The 24,769-nt window shown below is 49.8% G+C and overlaps 1 protein-coding gene across 11 annotated transcripts in view; it reads right to left on the bottom strand.

The window, feature by feature from the left end:
• Positions 1–762: 762 nt before the first annotated feature.
• Positions 763–24,769, bottom strand: part of ZC3H7B (zinc finger CCCH-type containing 7B) — a 51,761-nt gene continuing 27,754 nt past the window's right edge. For 10 of the 11 annotated variants that reach the window (XM_052789094.1, XM_052789099.1, XM_052789098.1 and 7 more), the window contains exons 15-23: positions 21,761–21,861; positions 20,890–21,071; positions 17,060–17,145; positions 11,432–11,565; positions 10,066–10,171; positions 8,550–8,658; positions 6,680–6,813; positions 5,711–5,874; positions 763–4,911 (exon numbers count right to left, since the gene is read on the bottom strand). In XM_052789094.1, coding sequence (XP_052645054.1) covers positions 4,719–4,911; positions 5,711–5,874; positions 6,680–6,813; positions 8,550–8,658; positions 10,066–10,171; positions 11,432–11,565; positions 17,060–17,145; positions 20,890–21,071; positions 21,761–21,861 — 1,209 coding nt within the window. In that variant the 3' untranslated portion in view covers positions 763–4,718. Of the gene's footprint in view, positions 4,912–5,710; positions 5,875–6,679; positions 6,814–8,549; positions 8,659–9,335; positions 9,508–10,065; positions 10,172–11,431; positions 11,566–17,059; positions 17,146–20,889; positions 21,072–21,760; positions 21,862–24,769 lie in introns of those variants that run through there. The other variant, XR_008235495.1, reaches the window with a different exon arrangement.

Genomic DNA, 24,769 nt, shown 5'->3' with positions numbered 1-24,769 from the left:
TCAGGTCTCACTGGGTATGACCTTCTGGTCACTCTAGCAGTTTAAACAGCAGTAGCAGGGTGTCTCCACAGGACTCCCTTGTCTTTGCCGCATCTCCAGTTTTGGTGTCATCAAGAATCCCAGACTAATCTGCATCATGATGGATTTAGAAAAATAAAGAAAGCAGTTTTATTAATAAATGTTGTCACACTGACCTCTTCCCCCAGGTGCAATCTTCACTACACAGCATCTTCTCCAGGGGGAATCTGCGCAGACGCTTCTTATGGCCCAAGCTGCATGCGACTCGGTGAGTAGGGCTAAGGGCATTTTCCCGGGCAGGGTGCATGCTGGCAGGAAAAAGAACTGGCTGACCCAGTTGAAGACAGCAGCCTACACAGCAGAACAACCTCTAGATGAAGGTGATTACGAGACCTGATTACTGGAGGTTTCAAAACACAGGTTACCATAACACCTGAAACAACATGTTAATGCAGAGCGTGTAGAGTCTTGGTGCTTGGGGGAAAGAAAAAAAAAAAAATCTTAAACACACATGAAGTTCATCAGAGCCGTGCATCTGATGAAGAACTGCAGAATCTGTTAATACGCACATAGGCAATTTTCCACTCAGCAAGAAGAGCAGTAGATTGTACTTAAAAATGGGAGAAAGCAAAAGCAATCCAATGCTTGAAGTCCTCCCTTTGCTTGCCTCCTTACAGCAGGGAAACCTGAAACCAAGATAAAAAGCCTTTGCGGGCTCTTTGAAAAATGCAAACACACACTGGATCAGGAGAGGGTTTAAAGTGCACACTTTTATTTTCTATTACAAAGGCTAAAAGAAGCAAGTTGGTTTTTTTTTTTATTTAAGAACAGAAACAAAAATGTTGTTAAAACATCTACATTATTATCCTGATACTAGACCTTATGAAAGATACTAAGTTCTTTTTTAATAGTAAAGCGTGGTATTCTTAAATTATATTAATACAAAGACATATTAAAGGACTCGAAATCATTACTACCCAGCTCAGAACTGCAGCATCCCCTTGCCATCTTTTCCTTTCACTTGCTAAAACCCATCCATTTTTGACATACAGTTTCATACAAGCTAAGTAGGGTATTTTTTGGTTTTTTTACTTCCCCCTGTAAAGGTCAGGTTAACTCCAACACCAGCATCACTTAAATCCCTGCCCCTACCAAAGGATTTGGGAAAAGATTTCCATTAAGTCCTTCAGCATTAGACAAGCTGATCTAAATCAAAGTCTTGACTCTGTGTGAGTGTGTGTCTGTGGTTATTTTACAGGATACGAGATTTTCTTCTAATGTTATAAAATTAAAACATCACTTCTGTTGTTAATAACCCTCAGATTTGGTTCTGTGCTGCAAAATTTTCTTTTCCCTCATGTGAATGAAGAAAAGAGAGAGTTATCACAGGGTCTTGTGAACGCACCACTAAAGCAGCCCTACAGCTCGTGGTTTATCTATTGTAGAGCCTTGAGTGCTGAGCGGTTCTGCTGAGAGTACATAACTTGCCGAAGAAAACACTCTTTGGCTTGATAAAGCAAGCCTGGGAAGTCAACTGTGAAGCTTCCTGCCTTTCACAATATCCCTTTAAATAATATAAGCAAAGCCTTATCATTAAAACTTTACTCGCTCGTTAGCAGTATAATACTCTTTCACTGAGATGGGACTGCGAGGGCATCCTAGGGGGTTTCAAAAGTGTGAACAGGGAAACCTGTCCCATCTCAAAATTTATACCTACCTATACAAAACCCTCCCCTCTTTGCTATTGCCCTTTCCCTAACCCAAATAAAGTCTTCATATTTAAACTGGAGATGCTGCGTTTCCTGGCCCAAGTCCTTTTCCTTTACCCTCATTGAAAAGATTCCTTCGATACCACACACATATAATATTATATAGAGCGATATATTTAATACCTGTGTATATATGCTTCATGGGAGGGGTCACATATATACACACTAAAACAAATCTGGTGACAAAGTACTGCAACACCACAGACCAGGTTATCATATCAGGGAAAACAAAAAGAGATACTCCACGCAACCCCCGTGACCATGGGCCTCCCTCACCTCACGCACGCTCGCCCTCTCCCCGCCTCGGCCCCAGTCTGAACCTCTGAAGCCCTGCCGAGCAGCTCGGCTCTCATCGCAGAGATGGAGAGAGGGGACAGCGACCCACTCTGTAACCTAAACAAGTTATCGTATGAGAAATCACGGCACAGCGAACGCTAGAGTCACACGAGAGATGCAGGTTTGTTTTAAACAGAAAAAACACATTCCAACGTTCCCCGATCCAGAGTTGCTTCCTTGGCAACTGCCCAAGAAGAGCAGAACAAGATAACCCAGGAGCTGAAGCCTACCTTGTCTCCCGCCTCTCTGTTTATAAAGTTGACCAGTTGAGCACAAGGAGCACCAGGAGAAGGTACAATCTGGACAGCTACAGCAAAGGGCAGAGGAGAAAATACAGCACCTGACCACTCAAAAACTGCCATGTCTGATATTGCATTGGTCACTCTCTTTCCCCATAGCACTATGGATCCTTCCCCATCTTGTCCTTCTCCCCTCACGTGGGCAGAGATAGAAATAACCACTGCCGCCTTCTCCCAATAAGCCACCCGTGTAGCATCAGATGTTACGATCCTGGCCCCTTCCAGGCCAGATCTCAAGGTGCTGTACAGCTAGGAAGGGAAGCTCACACCAAACCAGTGATCGCCATCCACATTTTAAAGGAGAGCAAACAAGCTCAGAGGCACGTCCAGCTTACTTAGAGCACGTAGTATCTCTGGAAAGACCCAAGACCAGCATGCAGCGCACGCTGCTCCTGGGCCGTAACTGCCCCAGTGGAGCTGATGTACCTCCCTGGAGGCTGGTTTACAAAGGTGCCAGTTGCCCCCACAGCATCTCCTGCATTTCCACATCTCTTACACTTCCACATCCCATCTCTCTTGAAGCTGGGAACCCCAAGGATATGGGAGCAGGGAGGGAAAAGGGGGACCCAGCAATGCCAAAGCACCAAGCAGTTCGCGGCCAGATCATATTTACCAAGGATACAGCCCTGCCAGCCCCAAGGGCTCTGAGCTTGCTGTCCTGGGAGACTCTGTATGAAAAAGACATCCCCTACGAAGGCTGGGAGGGAGATGTATTTGTGTTGGAGTGGATGGTGCCATCCATGCACGCAAAACTGCAAAGCGCAGCTGGACTGCAGAAGAGAGAAGGAGAGGGAAGCTCAGGACAGGACACACGTTTACTGCTTACAGGATGAGACCGCCAGAAGGGACAAGGCTGGCATACAGAGCAGTACTGCCTCTCACTGATACCACTACAAAAGCCAAAACTCCTGGCCCAGAGCTCAGCATCACTGATTCCCCCATGGTGGTGCCCATCAGGTGGGACAGGAGCAGGCGCATGGCTGGGTCCCACTGTGCCGCTCACCCTCCACCACGGTCCCTGCCCTGGGTCGCATCCTGGCTGCACTGCGTGTCCGCAGCTCCCTGCCCCGGCTCCGAGGAGGAGGGGGCTGGACCTCTGGTGCTGGTAAATACTCTTACAGCTGGACTCCCATCAGCAAAGCATCACCCGTGCTGCTCCATGGTGTCCTTTTAAATGGGTCCCCACCCAGTTCTGGCAGTGCAGGGAAAAATGCAGGGAAAAATGCGGGGAAAAATATACCGTAAATAATCAGTAACACAGGCCATTTAAAGAGCAAAAAGGGAACCCCAATACCTCCCTCCCTCTCTTCAGGACACAAGGCAACACAGAAACACAGGCTCCTTTTGGTTACAGCCTTCCTCCTGACTGATACTGCTGCGTGGACTACAGTGACACAGGGTGTGTCACAGTCTCCACTACACCTTCTAGATGGCTTCAGTCTTACTTGCACCATTCACACCAGCCAAAAAACCAAACCAAAGCTACCCACCCTGAATACCTGTCGCACACCGGGAAAGGCATCTAATGAGGTGTCACCAGTTTGCTTTCTGGGTACAGTCAGCTGAAACAGTCTCACCTACAATCCAGTTCCTGCTGCTGCAAGCAGTTTTATTACTTTGCTGCTTTTAGCTGTGCTCTTTATACCAGATGGCTGTTACCCTCCTCAGCACCAGTTGATGCCTCAGGGCAATATAGACAGCAGGAGCTTAAGCCTAGATGTTTTAAGCCAGATCTAGTGGTTTTCCTTCTTTTGCACCTCAATCCCTAATTCTTCTGGTACTGAACTCCTAGGAGAGCAGGCTGGCTGCAGCAGTGTAAGTGGGGCTTGCTCTGCAGCACTGAGAAAAGGAGCACATGAACTTCACGGTCACCTTTTCACCAGATGTCTGGCCCTTTCTCTCAGCTTTGTCCTCTGGACCTCTGCAGCCACACTCTGAACTGAAGGGCTGGAGAATGACACAAGGAGGAATTCTCCAATTCGCAGCCCAGTACAGATTGGATTCATTCCTCTGAATGAAGGACAGCGAAAACAAAAAGATGGAGAGGAAGGAGAATTTGGGGGAAAGAAGAGTGAGAAGATGGATCACAAACTCAGTGAGCATGGCGTTCGCTGGCCAAGAAGAATCAAATTCACTATTTCATTCACCACTAATAAATCATTGTCTCATAATCTTAAAACGAAAGAAAAGAAAAAGTTCTCTTTGCGAGACACAGATCTCGCTCTCCCTGCTACTGCCACTCTTGGAAAACCCACCCCACGTTTCTCCAGCTGACAGGCTCCCCCCCCAACCCTTACTATACGTCATCGCGCAATAGGAAGTTGTATTTCCCAAAGTCGTCATCCCTGGGGCAGAGCAGCATGTCCTTGCGGGCTTTGGCCAGTTTCTGTTTCAGCACCTCCCTCCGGTCTAGCCACTCCGTCAGCTCGTCCTGGCCGTGGGCGTAGCGACACTCCTCTCCTTCGGGGCAGGCCTTGCTCTTCTGGAACCTGCCGGCACAAGGAGCACCATCAGGAAGGCACCCCCAGGACAGAGTTTCGAGCTCCCCATCTGGGATACTCGGTTGGGGCCCACCAACACATGCTGCGAACTCTCCTTTCTAAGGGTGAAGTGATTCTCCTACAAACCCACGTGCAGCTGGGGAAGGCAACGTGGAGGCTGGGCGCAGAAACAGAGCAGCGAACAGAGCGATGTCTATGAGGGGATTTAGTGAACGGAACAAAACAACGTGAACTGGAACGGGACCAGCAGGGATGAGGAGAAACCACCACACAAGAGAGGAAATGCCAGGTAACAGCCACAAGAGACAGACCCTTCTCTCTAACCAAAATGGCATTTCTAACCATCACAAGCCTCCTGAAGACAACTCAAGGTGCTGATTCAGAGGGTGTGAGACATTCAAACCATTTAATAAAGCACGTGGGATTCCCCCAAGCATCAGGCCAAGCAGACTGTTCAGCAGCCTGAGAGCTGAGAGCATCCTGGCCATGGAGAGCACAGGTGCAGACATGAAGCTCACTCTCCTTTTCTAAAGATACGTGCTCGGGAATGTATTTTTATCACTCAGTAGTGTGGCTGAGCACCTCTGGGATCCAACAGCAGCCTCACCATCACCCAAACCTGTCAGCTTGTCCCACTCCTGCAACCAGAAGTCCCTGGGGACTCTGTGAGAGGAGGAGGACATGGTGAAGGAGGAGGAGGAGGAGGAGGGGGGAGGATGGAGGCCCTGGGCCTGCTGCCCTGTCCCGGCAGCAGCAGCAGCACAGGAGGGAGACGAGGCAACGGTACCTTTCGCAGAGCCGGAATTCGCCCATGGGGAAGCGGTAGCTCCAGCAGCTGGAGTCACTGTCCGAGGTGAAGACCTTCTCCTTGTGCTTCTCCGACTGGATGTGCTGCTGCCATTGCTTCTTGCTGTTGCTGTTCTTCCCGCAGAGCCAGCAGTGGTAGCCCATCTAACCGGTGCAGACAGGGCAAAGGGCCAGTCAGTGCATTAACAGTCACCCCCATCAGCCTTCCCTGTGCTGACACTGCCTTTCCCCGTCTCTTTCCAGAGCATCCTGGAAGCTCCACTCGGTCTACGACCTCCTGCGCTTCCCTGCCACGTCATCTTTAGGGCGTCGTGCCACCACTAAGGGGGAGCAGAGGAGATGCTCTGTTGAGGCTTACCTACAACTCAAAACGGGCTCAGAGAACAGAACAGCTCAGTTCACTGACGTGGTCCCCCTGCCCCTGCTGACGGCCCAGGTGGGGTCTGACTGCAAGGCCCCCAGGTGCACAGGCGAGGCAGGACTCTGCAGGAGCAGAAACTCTTAGACCAGCCACCACCCCTGGGCTAAGGAGACACATCTGCCTCTAGTTTTCCCAGGCCTCTGTGCTCCAGACCCAGCTCTTCTCCAACCTTCTCCCTCTTTTCTGACAGGCCAGCAATGGCTTTGCCAGCTTTCCCAGGAGCAGGCAGGAAGCAGGGGAGAGGCTGAGCCCACACAAAAGGGAACCTAAGGTAGACTCCTACTGACTCGAGGATTAACAGAAAAGCCATTGCAGAGCCTTGCTGACCCCGGGTCAATCCCTTCCCGCCTCATCTGTGCTGCCCTGGTTGTGCTGCTCCAAGCTGTCCATCTAACCTACATTAGCACGGGCTCTTTCCCACAAGAGCAGGCAGTCCCTGCTAGCTCACACCTGGAGCACGGGAGAGAGGCGGGCTGTCAGCACCGAGGAGGAGGAGGAGGGATAAAGGACAAGAGAGCAGCTGATTACCATGATGTCAGCATAGTCGGTGGGCATCTGGATCTGTTTCTCCCCTTCTCGCGAGGTGAGCGGCGTCCCCTCTCCAGGCTTCCCAGGACTGTGTTTCTTTAGCCACATGTCATAGGTCTGCTGCATATCTAGTACTGCACAAAGGCGACCCGTGAAGTCACTCAGACAACCTCCCGCACTGTGCGCTAACTACGAGAAAAGGACGAACGCTGGGGCAGCCCTTCCCTCCCTTCTCCAGTGCAGCAGCAGCTGCCGTCAGACTGAAGACCTGTGCTTGGGAGGCCCAATGTCACTTGCCCAGATGAGAGCCCTGGGGAGAGGAACCAAATTCACACCACACCGCCTGGCATGGGCGGTCTCTTCTATGAGTCAAGGGGCAACTGCGACAGCAGCTACACCAAGTATTCAGGAAGAAGGGAAAGTGCCCCAAGATCTCCGTGGACTTCACCCCACAAGGCGATTCTCCATCGGGCCTCATTCTGCTTGACCTCAGCAGACATCTCACTCCAGCCAGGGAGCTAAGGCAGGGGCTGGATTCAGGTCTGTCCCCTCCCTCCAAGCCTAAGCTTCACCCTCAGCACTCGAGAGGGAGGAGAGCCCTTAAGCAAGCTGGCCACAGGAAGCACTGGGGAGGGGAGGAAGACCTAATGATAGCCTGCTCCAAGTTCAAAACCTGTCCAGAGGAGTGCAGTCGATGTCTCTTGGTGCTTGTGGTTTAAAACCCACTCGGCATACTAGTGGGAAGGGAAATTTTGGGTAGAATCTTTGACTGCACATCTGTCTTTCCAAGATCAGCTCCTGAGAGCAGCAATGGAAACATAAATGTTTGCAGACACTGATGTGATGCTGTAAGTGTGATGCGTTAGTGATTTACTCCTCACTAAATGGGTAATTGAGGAACTCAAGGCAGTTGGGGATAATGAATGCAAATTCCCCCAAACTGAAACAATGCTGTCATTTGAAGATTCACCTTCGTGTTTGAGCAAACACACCCAGACTGGTCTGATGTGCTTTAAACGCCTCAGCAACAAAATGAGTTGAACTGTAACAACTAACAGCGTTTGGCCCAGCAGAGAGAAAGACCCTCCATCCAAGCACAAAGACCAAACAAATTCAGGGCAGGCCTGAAACCCTTCAGGCTTTCCAGCATCTCCCAACAGAACTAGCTGAGCACCTGGACAACTGGGCCTTGCAAAGAGCTTGCTGTTGGCCTGAAAAAACAAGGATTGCTGCCAGAGAGCTGGCAGTCCAAGTCATGGGCAACCACCCAGCTTTCCCCCAAAAGGTAAGCTGGGAGCCTGCATAATTAATTCCAGATAAGCTCCTCCACACAAGTACCACCCAACAATATTCTCATTCAGGATCTCAGATTCACCCCTTTGAATACAATGCCATGAGCAGGGAGTGCCACAGCCCAGGAGCAAGGGATATGAGCAGAAATGGGCAAGAAAGCCAAGGCAGATAAAAGACAGACAAGAAAGATACAGGAGCAGCTACAGGTCAGGACTGGTTCTTGGGCAGAGCTCCATACGGAGCCAGGCCTGGGACAGTACGGCAACTGGATGGACAGCACAGGGTGGATTCAAAGAGCTGCAGAAAGAGAGGGCAGCAATGGAGCAGTGCAAGACACGGGACCAATGTGCACTAGTCCCAGAGCGAGGGACTCAAGATATACATGCACGTTTAACAAAATAGCAGCTCTAAATTACTGTAGACAGACCTGCCCCATAATCCAACCTAAGCTCATGGTACCAGCTCTGCCCAGCTCCATCTCTGTTGTCAAGAGTATGTCTTATGAGAACTTGCATCCACTGCCCAAATGTCCTCTTCCCTCTCCCCAACCTCTCTGGCCCATGCTTCCCCCACTCACTTTTATTTTCCTTCATGAAGGTCCACATGTCTCTCTCCTCAGGACTGTGGGCGAAGGAGCAGTTACCCACATACTGGCATTTCCTGCCATTTTGTGCATGGATACACAACTGTTAAAAGACAGAGCGAAATTTAGCATCTGCACAAACACTCCTTGCTAGACTGGAAAGTGGGTTTTCAGCTGGGACATTATATTGCACACAGGAGAGGTCGCAAACGGGACACTTCATACGTCATTAACTCATGCTTCTTTTCCTCAAGCTCCTGATGACACAAAGGGTACGTTTTCCCTATAAACATGCAGGCAGCTCCGTTCAGCACCTGGCCTCTCTCTCGTTGCCATTTCCATAGGCGACCGGGTGCAGCTTCGCTTAGCACTGGCCCTGGAGGAGAGCACAGGGAGCAACCTGGATCGACCCAACAGTGTCTCCTGCTGGTCACGTTGCTGGTCCCCAAGGTGACTCATTCTCCAGCCATCTCCAAGCGGGTGAAGAGTGGCCTTACGGGTTGCTTAGACCACCACACCAGCGTGCACACAACTTGACCTCCCAGCTACGAACAGCATCATTGCTAGAGAGAATGAGCAGCTTTCCAAGCATCATATTTACTGATCATGCCTTCTCCCCCAGTCCTGCCAGCAGAGGAGGACAGCAGTGTGGAGACCAGCTGGCCCACACAAACTGGGGAGAAGAGATGACGCTGTTCCTCTCTGGCTGGGGTTGGGTGGGAGCTCAGGAACGCACACGCTCGTATGGCAACCTGCTTTGCTGCACAATCTGCGACTCACCTGCTGGCCTCGTCTCCTACTGCAGCAGCTGTAAATAACTCTTGCTCCCCTCCCCAGCTTCTAGCAACTGGCCTGCAACTGGAGAGCACTCAAGGCCTCACACGTGGCCTTGTGCTTGCCCATGGAGTAAAGGGCAGCAGATCCCATAGGGTAGGGGGAGAGGAGCTTCCTCCTTTCAGGGAGAAAGGAAAGGAGAGAGAGAGAAACTATCAGTCGCCATATTCAAGGCTGGGGTTGGAGGTTGGATAGCTGCAGTTTTCCTCACAGCACACGGCTTTTTAGCTGAATTTAGTTTTGCTTTCAAAACACATCGTGAGCACGTTTCACAATCTACAGCAGCACAGCCACAGCAAAGGCAGGGACGGGCTTCTCCCAAGCGCTCCATCTCACCTCTCACCCACATTGAGAAACCCTGACCTAAGGGGAGACTTAAATCTCATTCCCAAACCCTGTGCCAGCCCCTTCTTGAGAGGGTGACTGCATTAACAGCAACGTCAGAAACTCGCGTACATGTGTAGAGTGGTTTAAAGGGGTGCTGCTCCTTTTCCTGCTCCACCCTTTTGCTGGATGTGTTTCAGATCTTGCTGCCATCAGTCTGTCCTTGCCTCCCACCTCAGCCAACACGTGCCTGCCTCCCTGCCAGGTCTACAAGGGACCAGCCCTCAAAACACTGCACCACGGTGGGAGGGAAGGGGAATGGGCACCTGGCCGTGCCAGGCATAGGGCTTACATCATATTGCTGTGGGAAGTTGCGGATGGAAGGCAGTGGTCGGACAGACACCCACTTCTTCTTTGCTTTGGACATCACCAGCAGGACGCGACGTTCCTTCGTCCAACTAAAGAAGAGAGAATAAGTCAAGAGAGGCAAAGAGAAGAGCAGAACAAGGTTTTGTTTTCTTCAGAGACCCCTAAATATTGAGAGATGACCAGATTCTCCAGTCCAGCTTGTCCCTGCACTACCTGGCTGCTCTTAGACACATTACATCTGTGACAGCGAAGCCACAAGAAGGGTGTTTTAGGAGGATTTCTCCCTGTACTTATCACGTATTTCCTGGGGTATCTCTTCTCATAAAGCCACAAAAGTGTCCCCCAAGTCTCATATGGCATCACCATGGATTACTAAACAGCTACATTCCACCCTTCGACACAGCCAATGCTTGTGCAATCAGATCCATGAAAAACGTTTGGGAATATTTTCTGCTTGAAAGGTGCAGTAGAAATGCAAGTCATTACAAGCACTGTCTTATGCACAGGTGCCAGGAAGTATTAATTCTGTGGCTCCAGCAAGTGATCACCAGGAGATACCCTGGGCAAAACCCTCAGCTCTGTTCAGCAGCTGCATGAAGAGGTGTTATCCTTCCCCTTCCAGGAATTGATCCTCACCTGCTCGCTTCCTCCAGCAACTGCTGCTTCTGTCTCTTTCTCATCAAAGGTCTTACATTTGCAATAGGATGCTGGACTGTGCCTTTTTGGCTTGTGTTATGGGAAGTGAAATCCTATAAACCCTTCCATCCTATCCTGCCAGGCTGCCTGGGTGAGAGGTGCCACAGTTCCCGTGACTTCCCAACTGATATTCCTCTTCTATCACACTGAACATCCTTACAGGCCCCAAGGAGCCAGGAGGTGCAAACGGACAAGACATGCGTCAGAGAAGAGCAACCAAAGCAATGAAAAAGCCAAGGAAACTAATTTAAAAGGAAGCAGAATACCGTGAATCACTGCTAATAGTGACCTGACAGACATCTGCAAACAGCTAGGAGTGTAAACAAGTGCAGAGGAGAACTATCTTAGTGATCTTGCTAAGAAGAAATGATAGCAACTGGGAAAAAAGGGAATTGTGGGAGCTGGACTGCATGCACCAGGAGTAACAGTCTGCACAATGCTGGCAGCAAATACAAACAGTAAAGAAGAGAGCTGGAAACTGGAAAACGGCTATCTGCAATGCTTGCTATAGTGACAAACACCCCAAGCAGCAAGAGGCTGCTAGGAAACCTTACAGCTTCTTCCAAAGAAGCCAAATGAAGCCCTGGAGGAGGTAAGAGGAGAAATTCCTGCCCTGAGGAGGGGTGGGGGAGAGAGAAGGTTGCATTGCTCACCAGTGGCGGGCTTTGGCACTACAGTACTTGAGGTCTTTATCTGGCTCCACCAGCTGCCCGTTTCTCCAGCACTGGCCACAAACAAATTTCATCTGGAGGTCAAAGGTGCTTGACGTGGGAGCCCGGGGAGAAGCCTGGGGAAGAGAACCACAACCTCAGGCAAACAGAGCCAAAATGCACCCCCCAAACTGCCACGGAGATGCTGGTGGCTCCCCGCATGCCCGCGTGCCAGTGACAAGCCAGAATAAATCTGAGACAGTCCAGCTCTTCTTTGCCAGCATTAGCTGGTGGCCCGTCGAGATACCAGACAGGAGCAAAACCACCGCTTGCTTCAGCATGATTTCCTGGGCTTTGACGTCTGGCCAAAAGCACAGCCAGCCTGGCAGCTTCAAGCACTGACCAGGCCTGGCTGCAAAACCCCTGCAGCGTATCTCCATGTACAGGCAAGCTCTGCAAGACCTGCCCCAGCACTTAATCCCTGCTTCCCCACAGGGAGGGCAATCCACGTCCCCCTTGCTACCCATGGGGGGAGATCAGTCGCACAGCTGAGAGAGCCCCCTTGGGAGGGGGCCAGGCTGTGCCACAGCACAGGACCCACCACTCCAGCTTTTGGACCAAGAGGCTCATGTCATGTCTAGCATTTGACGCACTGAAGTCCAAGCTGGGTCCTTTTGTTTATACCCTTCAAAGCCATTTCTGGGCAGGTTTCCACCCCTCACAGTTCCTTTGCACTAAGCCTCACAGGCAGTTAATCATCATCTCTGGACAGAGGTACAACTGCCAAGGCACATATTTCATATCCTCTCAGCTGCTTAACTTCATTGGCCTTCTACCTGTCTCCTTGAGAAGGCTCTTTTGGGATTATGACTAACATATTGTGGAGGGGGAAAAAAAAAATGGAGCCAGTCCCATATCACTGCTGCCTTGTATTTTCTGGGCAAATATCTGGAAAGGTGTTTACATTTTGTACCACCACTGGAAGACATGAGGCTGGTGTCTCCGTTCATTTCCAAACCAAAGAGCAAACCTGACCAGACGCCAGTGGCCCCGGGCCCAGGAGTATGTGAGGGCACAAAGCAAGAACCTAAAAGAACACCCTGGTCGTCGAGCCAACCATGAAGCACAAAGGTCACATACCAGTAGAACTGTTCTCTGACTGCTAACCTTCCCAGCTGCCGTGCTTTGACTTCTAACCCTGAGCATCTAGTAAGGAGCAGACAGGCAAACCACATCCCCAGGGACCAGGCTTCTGCTGGCAATTGATTAGCAGTAGCACGGACCCAATGCGCATCCCTCGGCAAAGGGAAAACAGCAAGCACAGGTGGTGCAGATTCAAAGCATCTCCCAGGAAACACCACATAAGCTATCAACTACCACTCTGCATCCTCCAGACCCAGCCTTTTGGAGAAGCAGGGTTGACATACAAAGGGTCCTCCATCGCTGTGAAAAGCTGACCAGAGAGCTGACCTTTGTCTGTGCTGACTACAAGAGGCCATCACCGCTCTGGATGTCCCAGAAAAAGACCCTTCCAGAGAACCATCACCTCTCTTGAAAAGCAGCAGCTATTCTGGCCGACTCGCCTGCAGGACAGCCTTTCTGGTGGCATCCAGCTCATGACTTGTTCATCTGTCAGCTTTCACCAGTGCTGGTGACCACCAGGAACACATCAAAGCGGCCGGCTGCGGGATGAGCAGGGTTGAGACCTGTAAGGTGCCTCCCTCTCAGATGTGTGGCCTTTGAACAGTAGTTTTAATCTCCAGTTGGTCTCCAAAGGAAATTACGCTAGAGCTCTCCACTGACCTACCAAACCTACAGGCCTAAGGTAACACAACGGCTCTGCCGGCATGTTCTGCTTTATCAGCCCCATGCTATCTGCCCTATAATCCTCCAGGCGACAGATCTCTCAGCACAGCCAGGAAGCTTGGCTCAAATCTACTGACCCAGCAAAAATAAAAATTGAGTGGCTCCAGAAGGCACAATAGATCAGAGATAAAGAAAATATTTCTCAGGTAATTTGGGTGCTTTTTCCACAAATTCTTAACCAAAAGAAGCCCTGTGCATTTCTTCATCAGTCATGCAAACCGCCGGTCAATCCAGTGGGCATGTATGCTCCCAGGGGATTGGGAGCCAAGCAAAAAATCAAAGCTGCTGCTGTTGCTGCTACATGACTGTATTTGTAAAGGCAAGACACATACCTGGCAGGCTGCTGATAACCAACAGTGTGGAAATTAGTATCACATGAGGCTCTAGCAGATGAAGCCAGGCGAAATTGCCTCGAGCTGTGGCACCACCCCTTGCTATGAAGCCAGACAATATAGTGTTAGCTATGCACCATGGCAACCAAATAAATAAAAATCTTTGGCATGACAGCTCTCCACTTCAGGCTTTGCACAAAGCAACAGCCCTAGCATGGCCACTACTGTCTCCCAACTTCAGGAACCCCTCTCAGCGATACTGAAATGCTTTCTGGAGGAGCCACGTGCCTTGGGGGACTGTATGAGGAGCCCAGGTTACTCAGCCACCCAACCGAGTGAGCTGTACTTAGGTGCAAGTAGCCCTTATTAGACACTTTCCTCTCCATGCTTAAATTGCTAATTCTGCAGCCAATTTTTATGGGGGTTCTGCAGCTGGCTAGTGGAGTAAAACCAGAATTGCCCTCAAAAACCAGAAAAAACGAGGGCTAAAACCCCTCAATTCCTAGGGATGTGATGGGAGGACACCCAGCTGCCTACAACAGTCTCTCCTGCTGACTGCATCTTCAATCTGCAGCCACTGGGTTTACTCCTACAGCAGCCTCTTCGGGGCCAAATTTGTGGGGCCAAGTGTGAGATCCCTGGCAGGTGTTTAGCAAGTAGTGTATCTTCACCTTCCACTTCTTGCTAAGTCTCCTGACCTGCATCGTCACAGCTGCTGGGTCCCTGTATGCTGCCTGCCTCTTTTCTGCACAACTGGATGGCCCCAGGCGCTAAATGAGTCCAACTGGCAGCTGTGACAAAACTGCAGCAAAATCCCTGGGAGCGACTTTGCTTCCGCTGACCAGAGGGCACCGGGCTGAGCGTGGATCACACGGGATGGGGGGAAGGAGGGGTCTGCTTTTACAGCACTCCTGGGAAGTTGTCTTTGCCAGGCAGCCAACTTCGAAAGCTGGAAGGATGCTGAGAAAACTCTGAGTCATGTTAGCCTGCTTGGATGGGAGAAAATAATGGCAAAAGTAAACATCTCTCAACAGCTACGTTAGTCCTGCCCCCGGGGTCTTCGGCAGCAAGCCAGTGTCTCATCCCGGAGCACAGCCCTCTGGCTGAGTACGTGCTGATGCCAAAGCCACGGTTTGCTATTGCAAACACATGCGTCTGACTGACTTTGTCTCCCTGTACAGTGCCAGTGCCAGGCTGCCAATCCCTACAGACAACTGATGGTGCCGCTGGTAGGCACTTTCTGACTGTACCAACAAGGCTGCTGCTTTGCCTCCGCACAAACTGATGCCCTGGAAGGGTGGAGAGTGCAGTCCAGCTCTGCAACAGGCATTTGTGGGGCACAACCAGACTTTGTCATTGGCCATCAGCCCTAACACTGCCCATAGGGCCCAGAAACTGTAGCGCTCTGCCCATCCCCTGACAGCTGATGTAGCAGGCGCCGGCATTTCTTTTCCTGATCCTCTGCCCCCTGCAAGCCCCAACAGCCAGAAATGAAACCCTCACTCAGCATCCAGATCCCATGTGCTTCAGAGGACATGGTCTGACCATGCCCACTGAACAACTTGTCCTTCCAACAGCAGCACCTCCAGACAAAAGGTGAATTTGAAGCTGCAAGGCTTACAGGAAAACATCTGTCTTTTTTTATCCCCAGATTATGCACAGAGAATGGCAAGACAGAGCTTTCTGGAAAATGCAGGCAGGTCCATAGCAGGCAGGACAGAACCAGACACTAGACTTCACTCTCCCTGGGGCAGGGATTGCTGATATAAATCCAACTACTGTCACAAACTGACAAATTCATACTTCGTTTCCTCCACTGCAGAGATGCACGCAGCTGCCTCTGTCCCCACACCCGGTAGAAACAGATCATAGCCAGCTCTGTCTGCAGGGACCGTTCAGATCATCCAGGCTCACTTCTCATATACTACAGGCTGTAGAAACCTGTCCTCTCAGCTTCCTGAGAGGCTAGAACATACTCCTTAAGCAAGTCAGACAGCTTTGGGAACTAGAGACCTTGGTTACTCTGGACTGCTACTTCGCATTCCTCTCCCCCAACCATTTCAGACCACAACAGCAGAACAGGCCACACAGGTATGTTGCCAAGCATCTCCTCAAAGATGACTCCATCTCATGCAGCATAACCAGTACATAGGTGGACACAGAGCCCACTGCAAGTATCAATGCAGTCACCTGCATCTTTCCTGTTGGGCTAATCCATGCCAGTCAGACCTGCTTTTCCCCAGTGTCTGTGCCCTACAGCCTTCAGAACACTTTTGCTGGCCCATAACCTCGCCAAAAGAAGCTGCTACACACCATGTGAGTGACTCAGATCCCTTTCCTATAAAACACCTCCTCTGCGGGGTGCTCCCAGGCTGCACTCAGTGCTGGTCTCTGCAGAGGGACTCCTAGGTGAGAGGTCCCAAACCAAAGTGAAGCACCCTTGCTCTGACAGTAAAGCACAGGCCAAGGGGTGGTGAGCTCAGGCCTCCACAAGGGGAAAGCAAGCTGTCAAGTGGGAACAAAAAGGATTCACAATACTTTCCCCACCATTTTGCAGAGGAGGGAATTGCCCCTCCACCTGAGAGCTTGCTAGGAGGCATGAAGTTTCTCATCTCATCAGACGTATCTTCTGAAAGTAATTAAAGAATAAAAATCTCCCTGTTCTAATGGCAAAACTGCTTTAGTTCAGCCTCAGGGCTGGGCTGGGAATCATCTTCACTGGGTGGGCTCTGCTCCTGCACTACAGAACACCCCCTTGGTGGAAAAAAAAGGAAAAGGCAGCACCACCTGTAGCCAACAGGTTTGAAGAAAGCAAACAAAGAGGTGCCCTTTGCTTACAACACACCTCTCCAGAGAAAGCTCTTGGCAGTGCTGGAGCGTGCAGCCAGAGGCACGTTCTCCCACACTGAGAGACTGGTGGCACAAAGAGACGCAAAGCTCACAGCCTCCTCCTGGCAAAGCACCACTATGATCTCTGCCCAGCCTCAACAGCACCTGAGCTCCAAGTTCCACCCACTCCTGCGTTTAGAGCAGTCCTGTGGGTCATGAGTCATTTCTTAGAGTCCTTCAAACTGCTGTATTGTCCCTTGGCCACTGAAGGGCAGCAGGACACCTTTGGTCCCCACTCTGTGTGGCCATGGGCCCCGAAGTCTCCCGATTTCACTAGCAAAGTGTCACAGGAAGCACCATTCTCTGTGCCTTGCCCTCCCTGCTCTGGAGGCTTCACTCCACCACTGAACAGAACAGATAACGATGCTGCAAAACAAGGCACAAAGCTCATCACTAGCACTGCAACCAGGAAAGCTCTCAGCTGTCCTCCTCCTCAATGGCTAGCCTGGGATCTGTCAGGTACAGCAGTGGGAGGAAAAGAGAGAGAGTGCTGGAACAGTTGGGATCAAAAACAGGCTGCAAGTGCTAGATGCACCTTACTTACCATGCTGTTGGCTGGTTTGCTGGCATGTGCCTCCATCTGCTGCCAGTACTTCTTTGATTCCTGCACGATATCTTCGTGGGTCATTCCTGGGAACAAAAGGAGACAGGACTGAGCTACCCTGCTTTGGCCAAGAGAAGAGACAGGGGGAAGGGTTGCAGGACTTCCCACGTTGGGGCTTAGGAACCCCTGTGTGGCTGACAGCTCCCAACAGTCCCACTGGTAATGTCAGGACATGGGTTGTGAGGGGACCTACCACAGACTGTGTTTAAGCACAGGCTAAGGAAGCTCCTCTTTCCACACAAGCCAAATGAAAAGGGAAGAGTTCAGTCTCCTGGGCTCATTCAGACCTGGCATTCTGCTCAGGCTGTCTGCAAAGGACCCAGATGCTGCCTCCAAGATGATGATTCTTGACTAGGGGTCAAGACCTTGACCAAGGCTGTCCCCCAACACCACATCAACAGATCCTACCCAAGGCCCTAAGACAATGCTTTGTTACTCTTGATCTACTGTATATTGGAGTTCTTGCCACTAGCTTGGAAGATCACAGATATCCCACTGAGACATCTAGCACCTCCAAGACCCCAGAAGCTCACCTAATCCCTGCTGGGATTAATTAGCGTGTTACGCACTTCAAGTTGTGGGGGCTGCCCATCAATCAATAGGCGAAGAGGAAAGTTGAAATTCAACACAGACAAACACCAAGTACAACCAAGGTAGCAAGGAAAGACTGACAGTGCAAAACCAACAAAGGAACAGCTGCTAGTATGTAACCAGCAAGGAAAGATCTGCAAGGTTTCAGGAATCAGAAATGCAACATCAGACAACAAGAAAAAGGGTTGGTCTGACCTTATCTAAGGAATTAGCTCCTGACCAATTTAAGTGGTGAGGGAACAGCTCCTGCCAGCACCAACCAGCTAGATGGGTGCTACGATTCTCAGAGCACTGAACAGCAAGAGAAAAGTACCTAAGAGTTGGAACTGTCTGGTCAATGTGAGGACTCTGTTACAAAAAAAGCCATGTTATTTAAGTGCTGTAAAGACCCAAAATAGCTGCCAAAACAAACTGAAGTATCTTACAACGGCCAGCTGACTGCAACAAGTGGGGTGCTGAGGATGGCCTTGATGCAGCACCCCCAGCACAGAGAGATTGCAAAATTGCTTGCTTTGCTTTTGCCTATAGCTTGAAGTGAGGTGTTCCCCAGGCATGCCACATGGACATGATCTTTGATCTGGGAGCCAGCATGTTCCAGAACTTAAGGGCCAGCAAACACAAGTTTTCATCTCAGCTTAGGCTGTGTGTAACTTGGGCAAGTCACAGCATTCCTGACCTCAGTTTCCCCATCTGTGATTTCAGCTGTCCAGGTCCCTGCCAGGCAACAATAATGCTGTTTGTACAGGGCTTGGACAGGATGAAAAGCATTCAGGGAACTTTACCATTCTTCAAGAACATTTGCTCAGGCTTCCAAAATGGCAGCTGCTGCATAGCTGGTACTACTCCCAGATCAGAGCTGTTTGTGGATTTTCTCCTTCTTAACCATTAATCCCAAAAGAAACTGTGTAGAGTTAGAAAAACTGCAACTCCCTCTTCTGTGTCCAAGTATTCCAGGGCTGGACACAACACTGATCTGCACTTTGGGGACAAAAATTATAAAGCTGGGGAAATGAAAGCAAAAAGTTAACGTGCTGCACTGGACCTGTCAGAGAAAGGGCCAAAGTAGCTCCCATCTTCTCCATTCTGCACACCTGCACTGTGATCCTTGGGGTGCGGAACCAATGGCAGAAGCATATACAGCTCTTGTCAGAAAACTGAATTTCAAATTAAGTTCTTAGCAAGTGACTGTCTTCTTCCAGTCCCAGAAATCTGAACAAACTCAACAACATGGTCTAGAAATGTGGTGGTTGCGAAACCCACCCCTCCCAAATATGAAAGGATGTTTTCCAATACACCAGCTCTCCAAAGCATGAACTGTCCCAAAGAGATGATGTGGGAACCAAACAGCCCATGTGTTGATTACTTATAACATTTCAGCACCTTTTGCAACATCGTTAGTGAGGACAAAGACTGTGATTTCCACTGATGGAAGAAGATAGGAAGATATGTCTACGAAAAGCCACAGTGAACAAGAAAGCAGTCCTGCCTGTCCACATTTTCAGATCTTGGGAGCCTTTACTCCACCAATACAATCCTTTATCCCCATGAACAAAGTCACAAGCTCTGTAAAAGCTCCAATGGCTGTGAAATGCAACAGCCCCCTGGTTTCAAATGCAAGCTGCTATGAATGATGTCCCCTTCCTATTCTTGCCAAGCAAATGGTGCCCAAATCAAACTCTCTGCTCCAAAGCTAAAGCATTCCCAGAGAATGGCAACAACTACCTTTCATCTCTGTTTCAGTAATGAGTGCTACACTTAAGAGAGGTAATAAACTACCACTCCACTCACAAGGAAAGCAGGCTCATATATACAGCCCTGCAGAAAAAAACCAAAAAGATGATGGCTCTCCCATTGTTGGAAAAGACGGGAATAAGCACAAGGCTTACTGACCACCTCTGCAGCTAAACTCATGGCTTGTGTGCTGGTTCATCTCCTCAGCTTCCCCTTTGGAAATCACTTCTTCAAGTAAAGAAGGCAAGAAGCAAAAAATCAATCTAACCATTTCTTCTACAGGCTGAAGAGGAAGGAATAGGGAGGGAGGGAAGGAGGGAGAAAAAGAAACTCTTTCTAAAAAAAAAAAAAACACCAACAAAAATAAACCAACCATGGGGTGGGAAAAAAGCAAGGTGCTTGAATATTAGAGTGCCCAGAGTACTACAGGCAGTACCATAAGCATGTAGGGCAGCAATGGTGGCCTACAGCTCACAGGCAACATGCTGTCTTAGAAACTCAGGTGTTGTAATTTTTTAATTTCCTGTGGCCACAAGTAAGTGAGGCCAAACAGGAAGAATCAAAGATGGTATTCGCCACAGTGTGCTACTTGTTCATCACTGTCCCTCATGAGCCAAGCCAAGGCCAAGGACTGCACTGAACAACAGAAACTAAAGAGGTTGCCCCCAATTACATCAAAGAATGGTAAGAAACATCCATAACGTGTTTCCTCTCTGAAGTACTCCCATTACCGGGTTGGGTCCGGCACTAAACAAGACCCTGTGGTGAAAAAAAGATGTTGGTAGCATCATGGGTGGACCATCATCTACTCGGTTAACAGGAGAGCAGCAAGAGGAACCCTCCGACATATCAGAGAGAGAGAGAGAGAGGACTGAAAGTGCCAGATGTGGCAGTGTCATTATATGAGTGACCTGAATATAATTTCTGCAATAGCCTCTTCAGAGGCATGTCATCTAAGCCTTTTTGGGAAACACCAAGTATCTTGTCATTTCCCAGTCGGTGAATTTGTTTAGAGAAACTGGAAATGCACAGCCTTCCTTTACATAACTGCTTTGTCACCTGCGCATGCTGCCATTCTCACTGCATCAGGCACTCAGTCAGGGGCCCAACTGCTAATTAGGGTCTTGCGCAGGATTTAAGTGCAGAACCCCTCTGGGGATTCAGCCCTACCTAATAATCATTTCAACTTATGCAGCTGGTCCCAAAGAAAAGGCTTCCTGGTTTGCAAATTACAGTAGCGGATGTAAAGGAACAAGGGCCAAATCATCTCACAGAACACCTTGGCCCTCTTTTATGTGTCCCTGAGGAGACAGAGTAAGTGTATACACAAGTGAGTGACAACTTCTAGTACTCCCAAATCACCCTCTTCCCCTCTCAGCTGGCCCCGGGTACACACTGGAAGAAACTCAGGTGTACACACCACCAGCCCTGCACCAAGTCACACTCACCTGAATATTGCTGCAGCAGCCAGACCTTGAGCTCGATGAAACTATGAGCGAAGTGGCAGCTGTCCTCGCGCAGGCAGCCATAACGCACTTCATGTCGGCACACGTCAAACTGGAAGTGCTCCTGGAACTGGCGGATCTTGGAGTATTTCAGGGAAGTGGAACGCACGATGTGGACCAGACACCTGCAGCCAGGCCGGAGAAACATGAAGCACCAGAGGATCAAATCTTCACTCCCTCCTCCTTATATGTGACTTTCAGACATTTGACTGGGCAGTCAAAGGACACAGAAAATCAACTCTGGGAGAGGCAGACTCCCACTGGGAAAACCAAACCCCTGCCCTCCCACCCTATCAGCCCTAGGTAGGTATTTTCAATCTCCTCAGCCCATGGGTGATGCTCTGCTTAAGTTCAGAAATCAGACACATTTCAAAACATGCAACAAAGACACCAACTCCTCTGGCTCAGCAAGTCCCTAAGTCTCAGGTTGCCAGGAACCAGAAGGGGTTCTATTACTGTGTACTTGACATGTTTCTTATGCTTGTTTTCCTAAACATTCATTACCAGCCAGTCAGAGGCAGGATCCTCAGTTAGAGGATCTTTGGTTTGACCTTTATGTAAAGGCCAAGCTGAAAGGCAAATTAAGTCAATAGGAAACTCAGGCTGACTCCAAAGGGCTTTGCTGATGCCTGAAATCCCTCAGCACCAGGAGCAACCACACAGGGTGAAACATATAGTGCTATTTATCATGCTTTGAGCTGCCCTATGATTGGAACCCACAGGGAGGAAAGAAAGAAAGAGACCAGGGCCCTGGAGTTACACTGGCTGGACTTGTGAGAGATTGCTCCCATCAGCACAAAAAACATTCACTCACTTGTTGTCATGGAAGCTGTGTTTGGCAGAAAGGTTGGAGCAGACAGATGGTGTATCCTTGGTCCCTTTGCTGATAATCCGGGGTTTGCTGTCAAAGCAAATCTGAGAAGAGAAGAATTAGCATGCTGGAAAAATCTTAGAGAGCAGTGAACCAGAGCCACTTCACTTAGAAGGGGAAGAAGAACCAGAGCCAGCCTATTCTAATGTTCAAAGTTGGAAGAAGCCTGCTGAAAACTTTGTGGTAGGGCTTTAAAATAAAGCAAGCGCAATTTTGGAAAAGCTTCCAGACAACATTTTTTGGATTATTCTCAATAGTATTTTCCATTGTGGTTGGAAAAATTTTGGTCAGAGCCACATATTCTTTTCCAGTTAGCCAACAGAGCAAGAAAAAGGGGGAAATGATGGGGAAAAATAAAAGAACAGCCAGTTCACAGCAAAGAACATGTCCCTTTACATGTACCGCTGCCAGTGTGGGGAACTCTCTGCTGCAGAGCATCAAGACGGTACAAGCCAATCCTCAACTGTCTGACTCAGTGGCTCAGCACAGACATCAAGTGGGAATTTGTTGCATTACGGGGTTCTGACTTCTTAAGTAGCTGGGGCTAAACTACAATTCAAAGCAACATCTGAAGACAGAGGAGGAGACAGGTGATCCCATGAGGCTGTGTGCACCTGGTTCAGCTGCAGGGGTAAGGAGGAAAACTACCTCTCCTTTCTCCTACACAGCTGCATCCACTGCTCACTGCCCTCCTGGGAGCAGGGCACTGGCTGGGACATATAGAATCACAGAATCGTTTAAGTTGGAAAAGACCTTTAAGATCACTGAGTCCAACTGTTAACCTAACACTGCCAAGTCCACCACTAAACCATGTCTCCAAGCACCACATCTACATGACTTTTAAGTACCTCCAGTGACGGTGACTCCACCACTTCCCTGGGCAGCCTGTTCCAATGCTTGATAACTCTTTCGGTGAAGAAATTTTCCCTAATATCCAATCTAAACCTCCCCTGGCACAACTTGAGGCCGTTTCCTGTCATTCTATCACTTGTTACTTGGGAAAAGAGACTGAAGCCCACCTCGCTACAACCTCCTTTCAGGTAGTTGTAGACAGCGGTAAGGTCTCCCCTCAGCCTCCTTTTCTCCGGACTACACCACCCCAGCTCCCTCAGCCACTCCTCATAAGACTTGTGCTCTAGACCCTTCACCAACTTTGTTGCCCTTCTCTGGACACGCTCCAGCACCTCAATGTCTTTCTTGCAGTGAGGGGCCCAAAACTGAACACAGTATTCAAGGTGTGGCCTCACCAGTGCCGAGTACAGGAGGTCGATCGCTGCCCTAGTCCTGCCGGCCACACGACTTCTGACACAAGCCAGGATGCCGTTGGCCTTCCTGGCCACCTGGGCACACTGCTGGCTCATATTCAGCCAGCTGTCAACCAACACCCCCAGGTCCTTTTCCACCGGGCAGCTTTCCAGACACTCTTCCCCAAGCCTGTAGCATTGCATGGGGTTGGTGTGACCCAAGTGCAGGACCCAACACTTAGCCTTGTTGAACCTCATGCAATTGGCCTCAGCCCATCGATCCAGCCTGTCCAGATCCCTCTGTAGAGCCTTCCTACCCTCCAGTAGATCAACATTCCCACCCAACTTGGTGTCATCTGCAAACTGACTGAGGGTGCCCTCGATCCCCTTGTCCAGATCATTGATAAAGATATTAAACAGAACTGGCCCCAATACTGAGCCCTGCAGACCACCACTTGTGACCGGCCACCAACTGGATTTGAATCCATTCACCACCACTCTTTGGGCCCGGCCATCCAGCCAGTTTTTTACCCAGCAAAGAGCACGCCTGTCCAAGCCATGAGCAGCCAGTTTCTCCAGGAGAATGCTGGGGGAAATGGTGTCAAAGGCTTTACTAAAGTCTAGGTAGACAACATCCATAGCCTTTCCCTCATCCACTAAGTGGGTGTGCCGGTTTTGGCTGGGATAGAGTTAATTTTCTTCACAGTAGCTGGTATGGGACTCCGTTTTGGATTTGTGCTGAAAACAGTGTTGATAACACAGGGACGTTTTAGTTACTGCTGAGCAGTGCTTACACAGAGTCAAGGCCTTTTCTGCTTCTCACACCACCCCACCAGCGAGTAGGCTGGGGATGCACAAGGAGTTGGGAGGGGACACAGCTAGGACAGCTGTCCCAAACTGGCCAAAGGGATATTCCATACCATATGATGTCATACTCAGCATACAAAGCTGGGGGAAGGAGGAAGGGGGTACGTTTGGAGTTATGGTGTTTTGTCTTCCCAAGTCACTGTTATGCGTGATGGAGCCCTGCTTTCCTGGAGATGGCTGAAGGTGGGAAGTGGTGAATGAACTCCTTGGTTTGCTTTGTTTGCACGCACAGCTTTTGCTTCACCTATTAAACTGTCTTTATCTCAACCCACGAGTTTTCTCACTTTTACCCTTCTCGTTCTCTCCCCCATCCCACTGTGAGGGAGGTGACTGAGTGGCTGCTTCGCTGGCTCAGGTTAAATCTGTGGGTCACTTTGTCATAGAATGAGATCAGGTCAGTCAAATAGGACCTGCCTTTAATAAACCCATGCTGACTGGGCCTGATCGCATGGTTGTCCTGTACATGCTGCATGATGGCACTCAGGATGATCTGCTCTATTAACCTTCCCCGGCACCAAGGTCAGACTGACAGGTCTGTAGTTCCTTGGATCCTCCTTCTGGCCCTTCCTGTAGATGGGCATCACATTTGCTAACCTCCAACTCAACTGGGATCTCCTCAGTTAGCTAGGACTGCTGATAAATGATTGAAAGTAGCTTGGTGAGCACTTCCACCAGCTCCCTCAGTACCCTTGGGTGGATCCCATATGGCCCCATAGACTTGTGTGTGTCTAAGCGGTGCAGCAGGTCACTAACCATTTCCCCTTGGATTACAAGGGCTTCATTCTGCTCCCTGTCCCTGTCTTCCAGCTCAAGGAGCTGGGTACCCCGAGAACAACTGGTC

This window comes from Harpia harpyja, chromosome 6 (assembly GCF_026419915.1).
Source record: "Harpia harpyja isolate bHarHar1 chromosome 6, bHarHar1 primary haplotype, whole genome shotgun sequence".
In the NCBI taxonomy this organism is placed as follows: domain Eukaryota; kingdom Metazoa; phylum Chordata; class Aves; order Accipitriformes; family Accipitridae; genus Harpia; species Harpia harpyja.
Note: the sequence above shows the minus strand (reverse complement) of the source record. Positions and strands in the feature narration are given on the sequence as shown.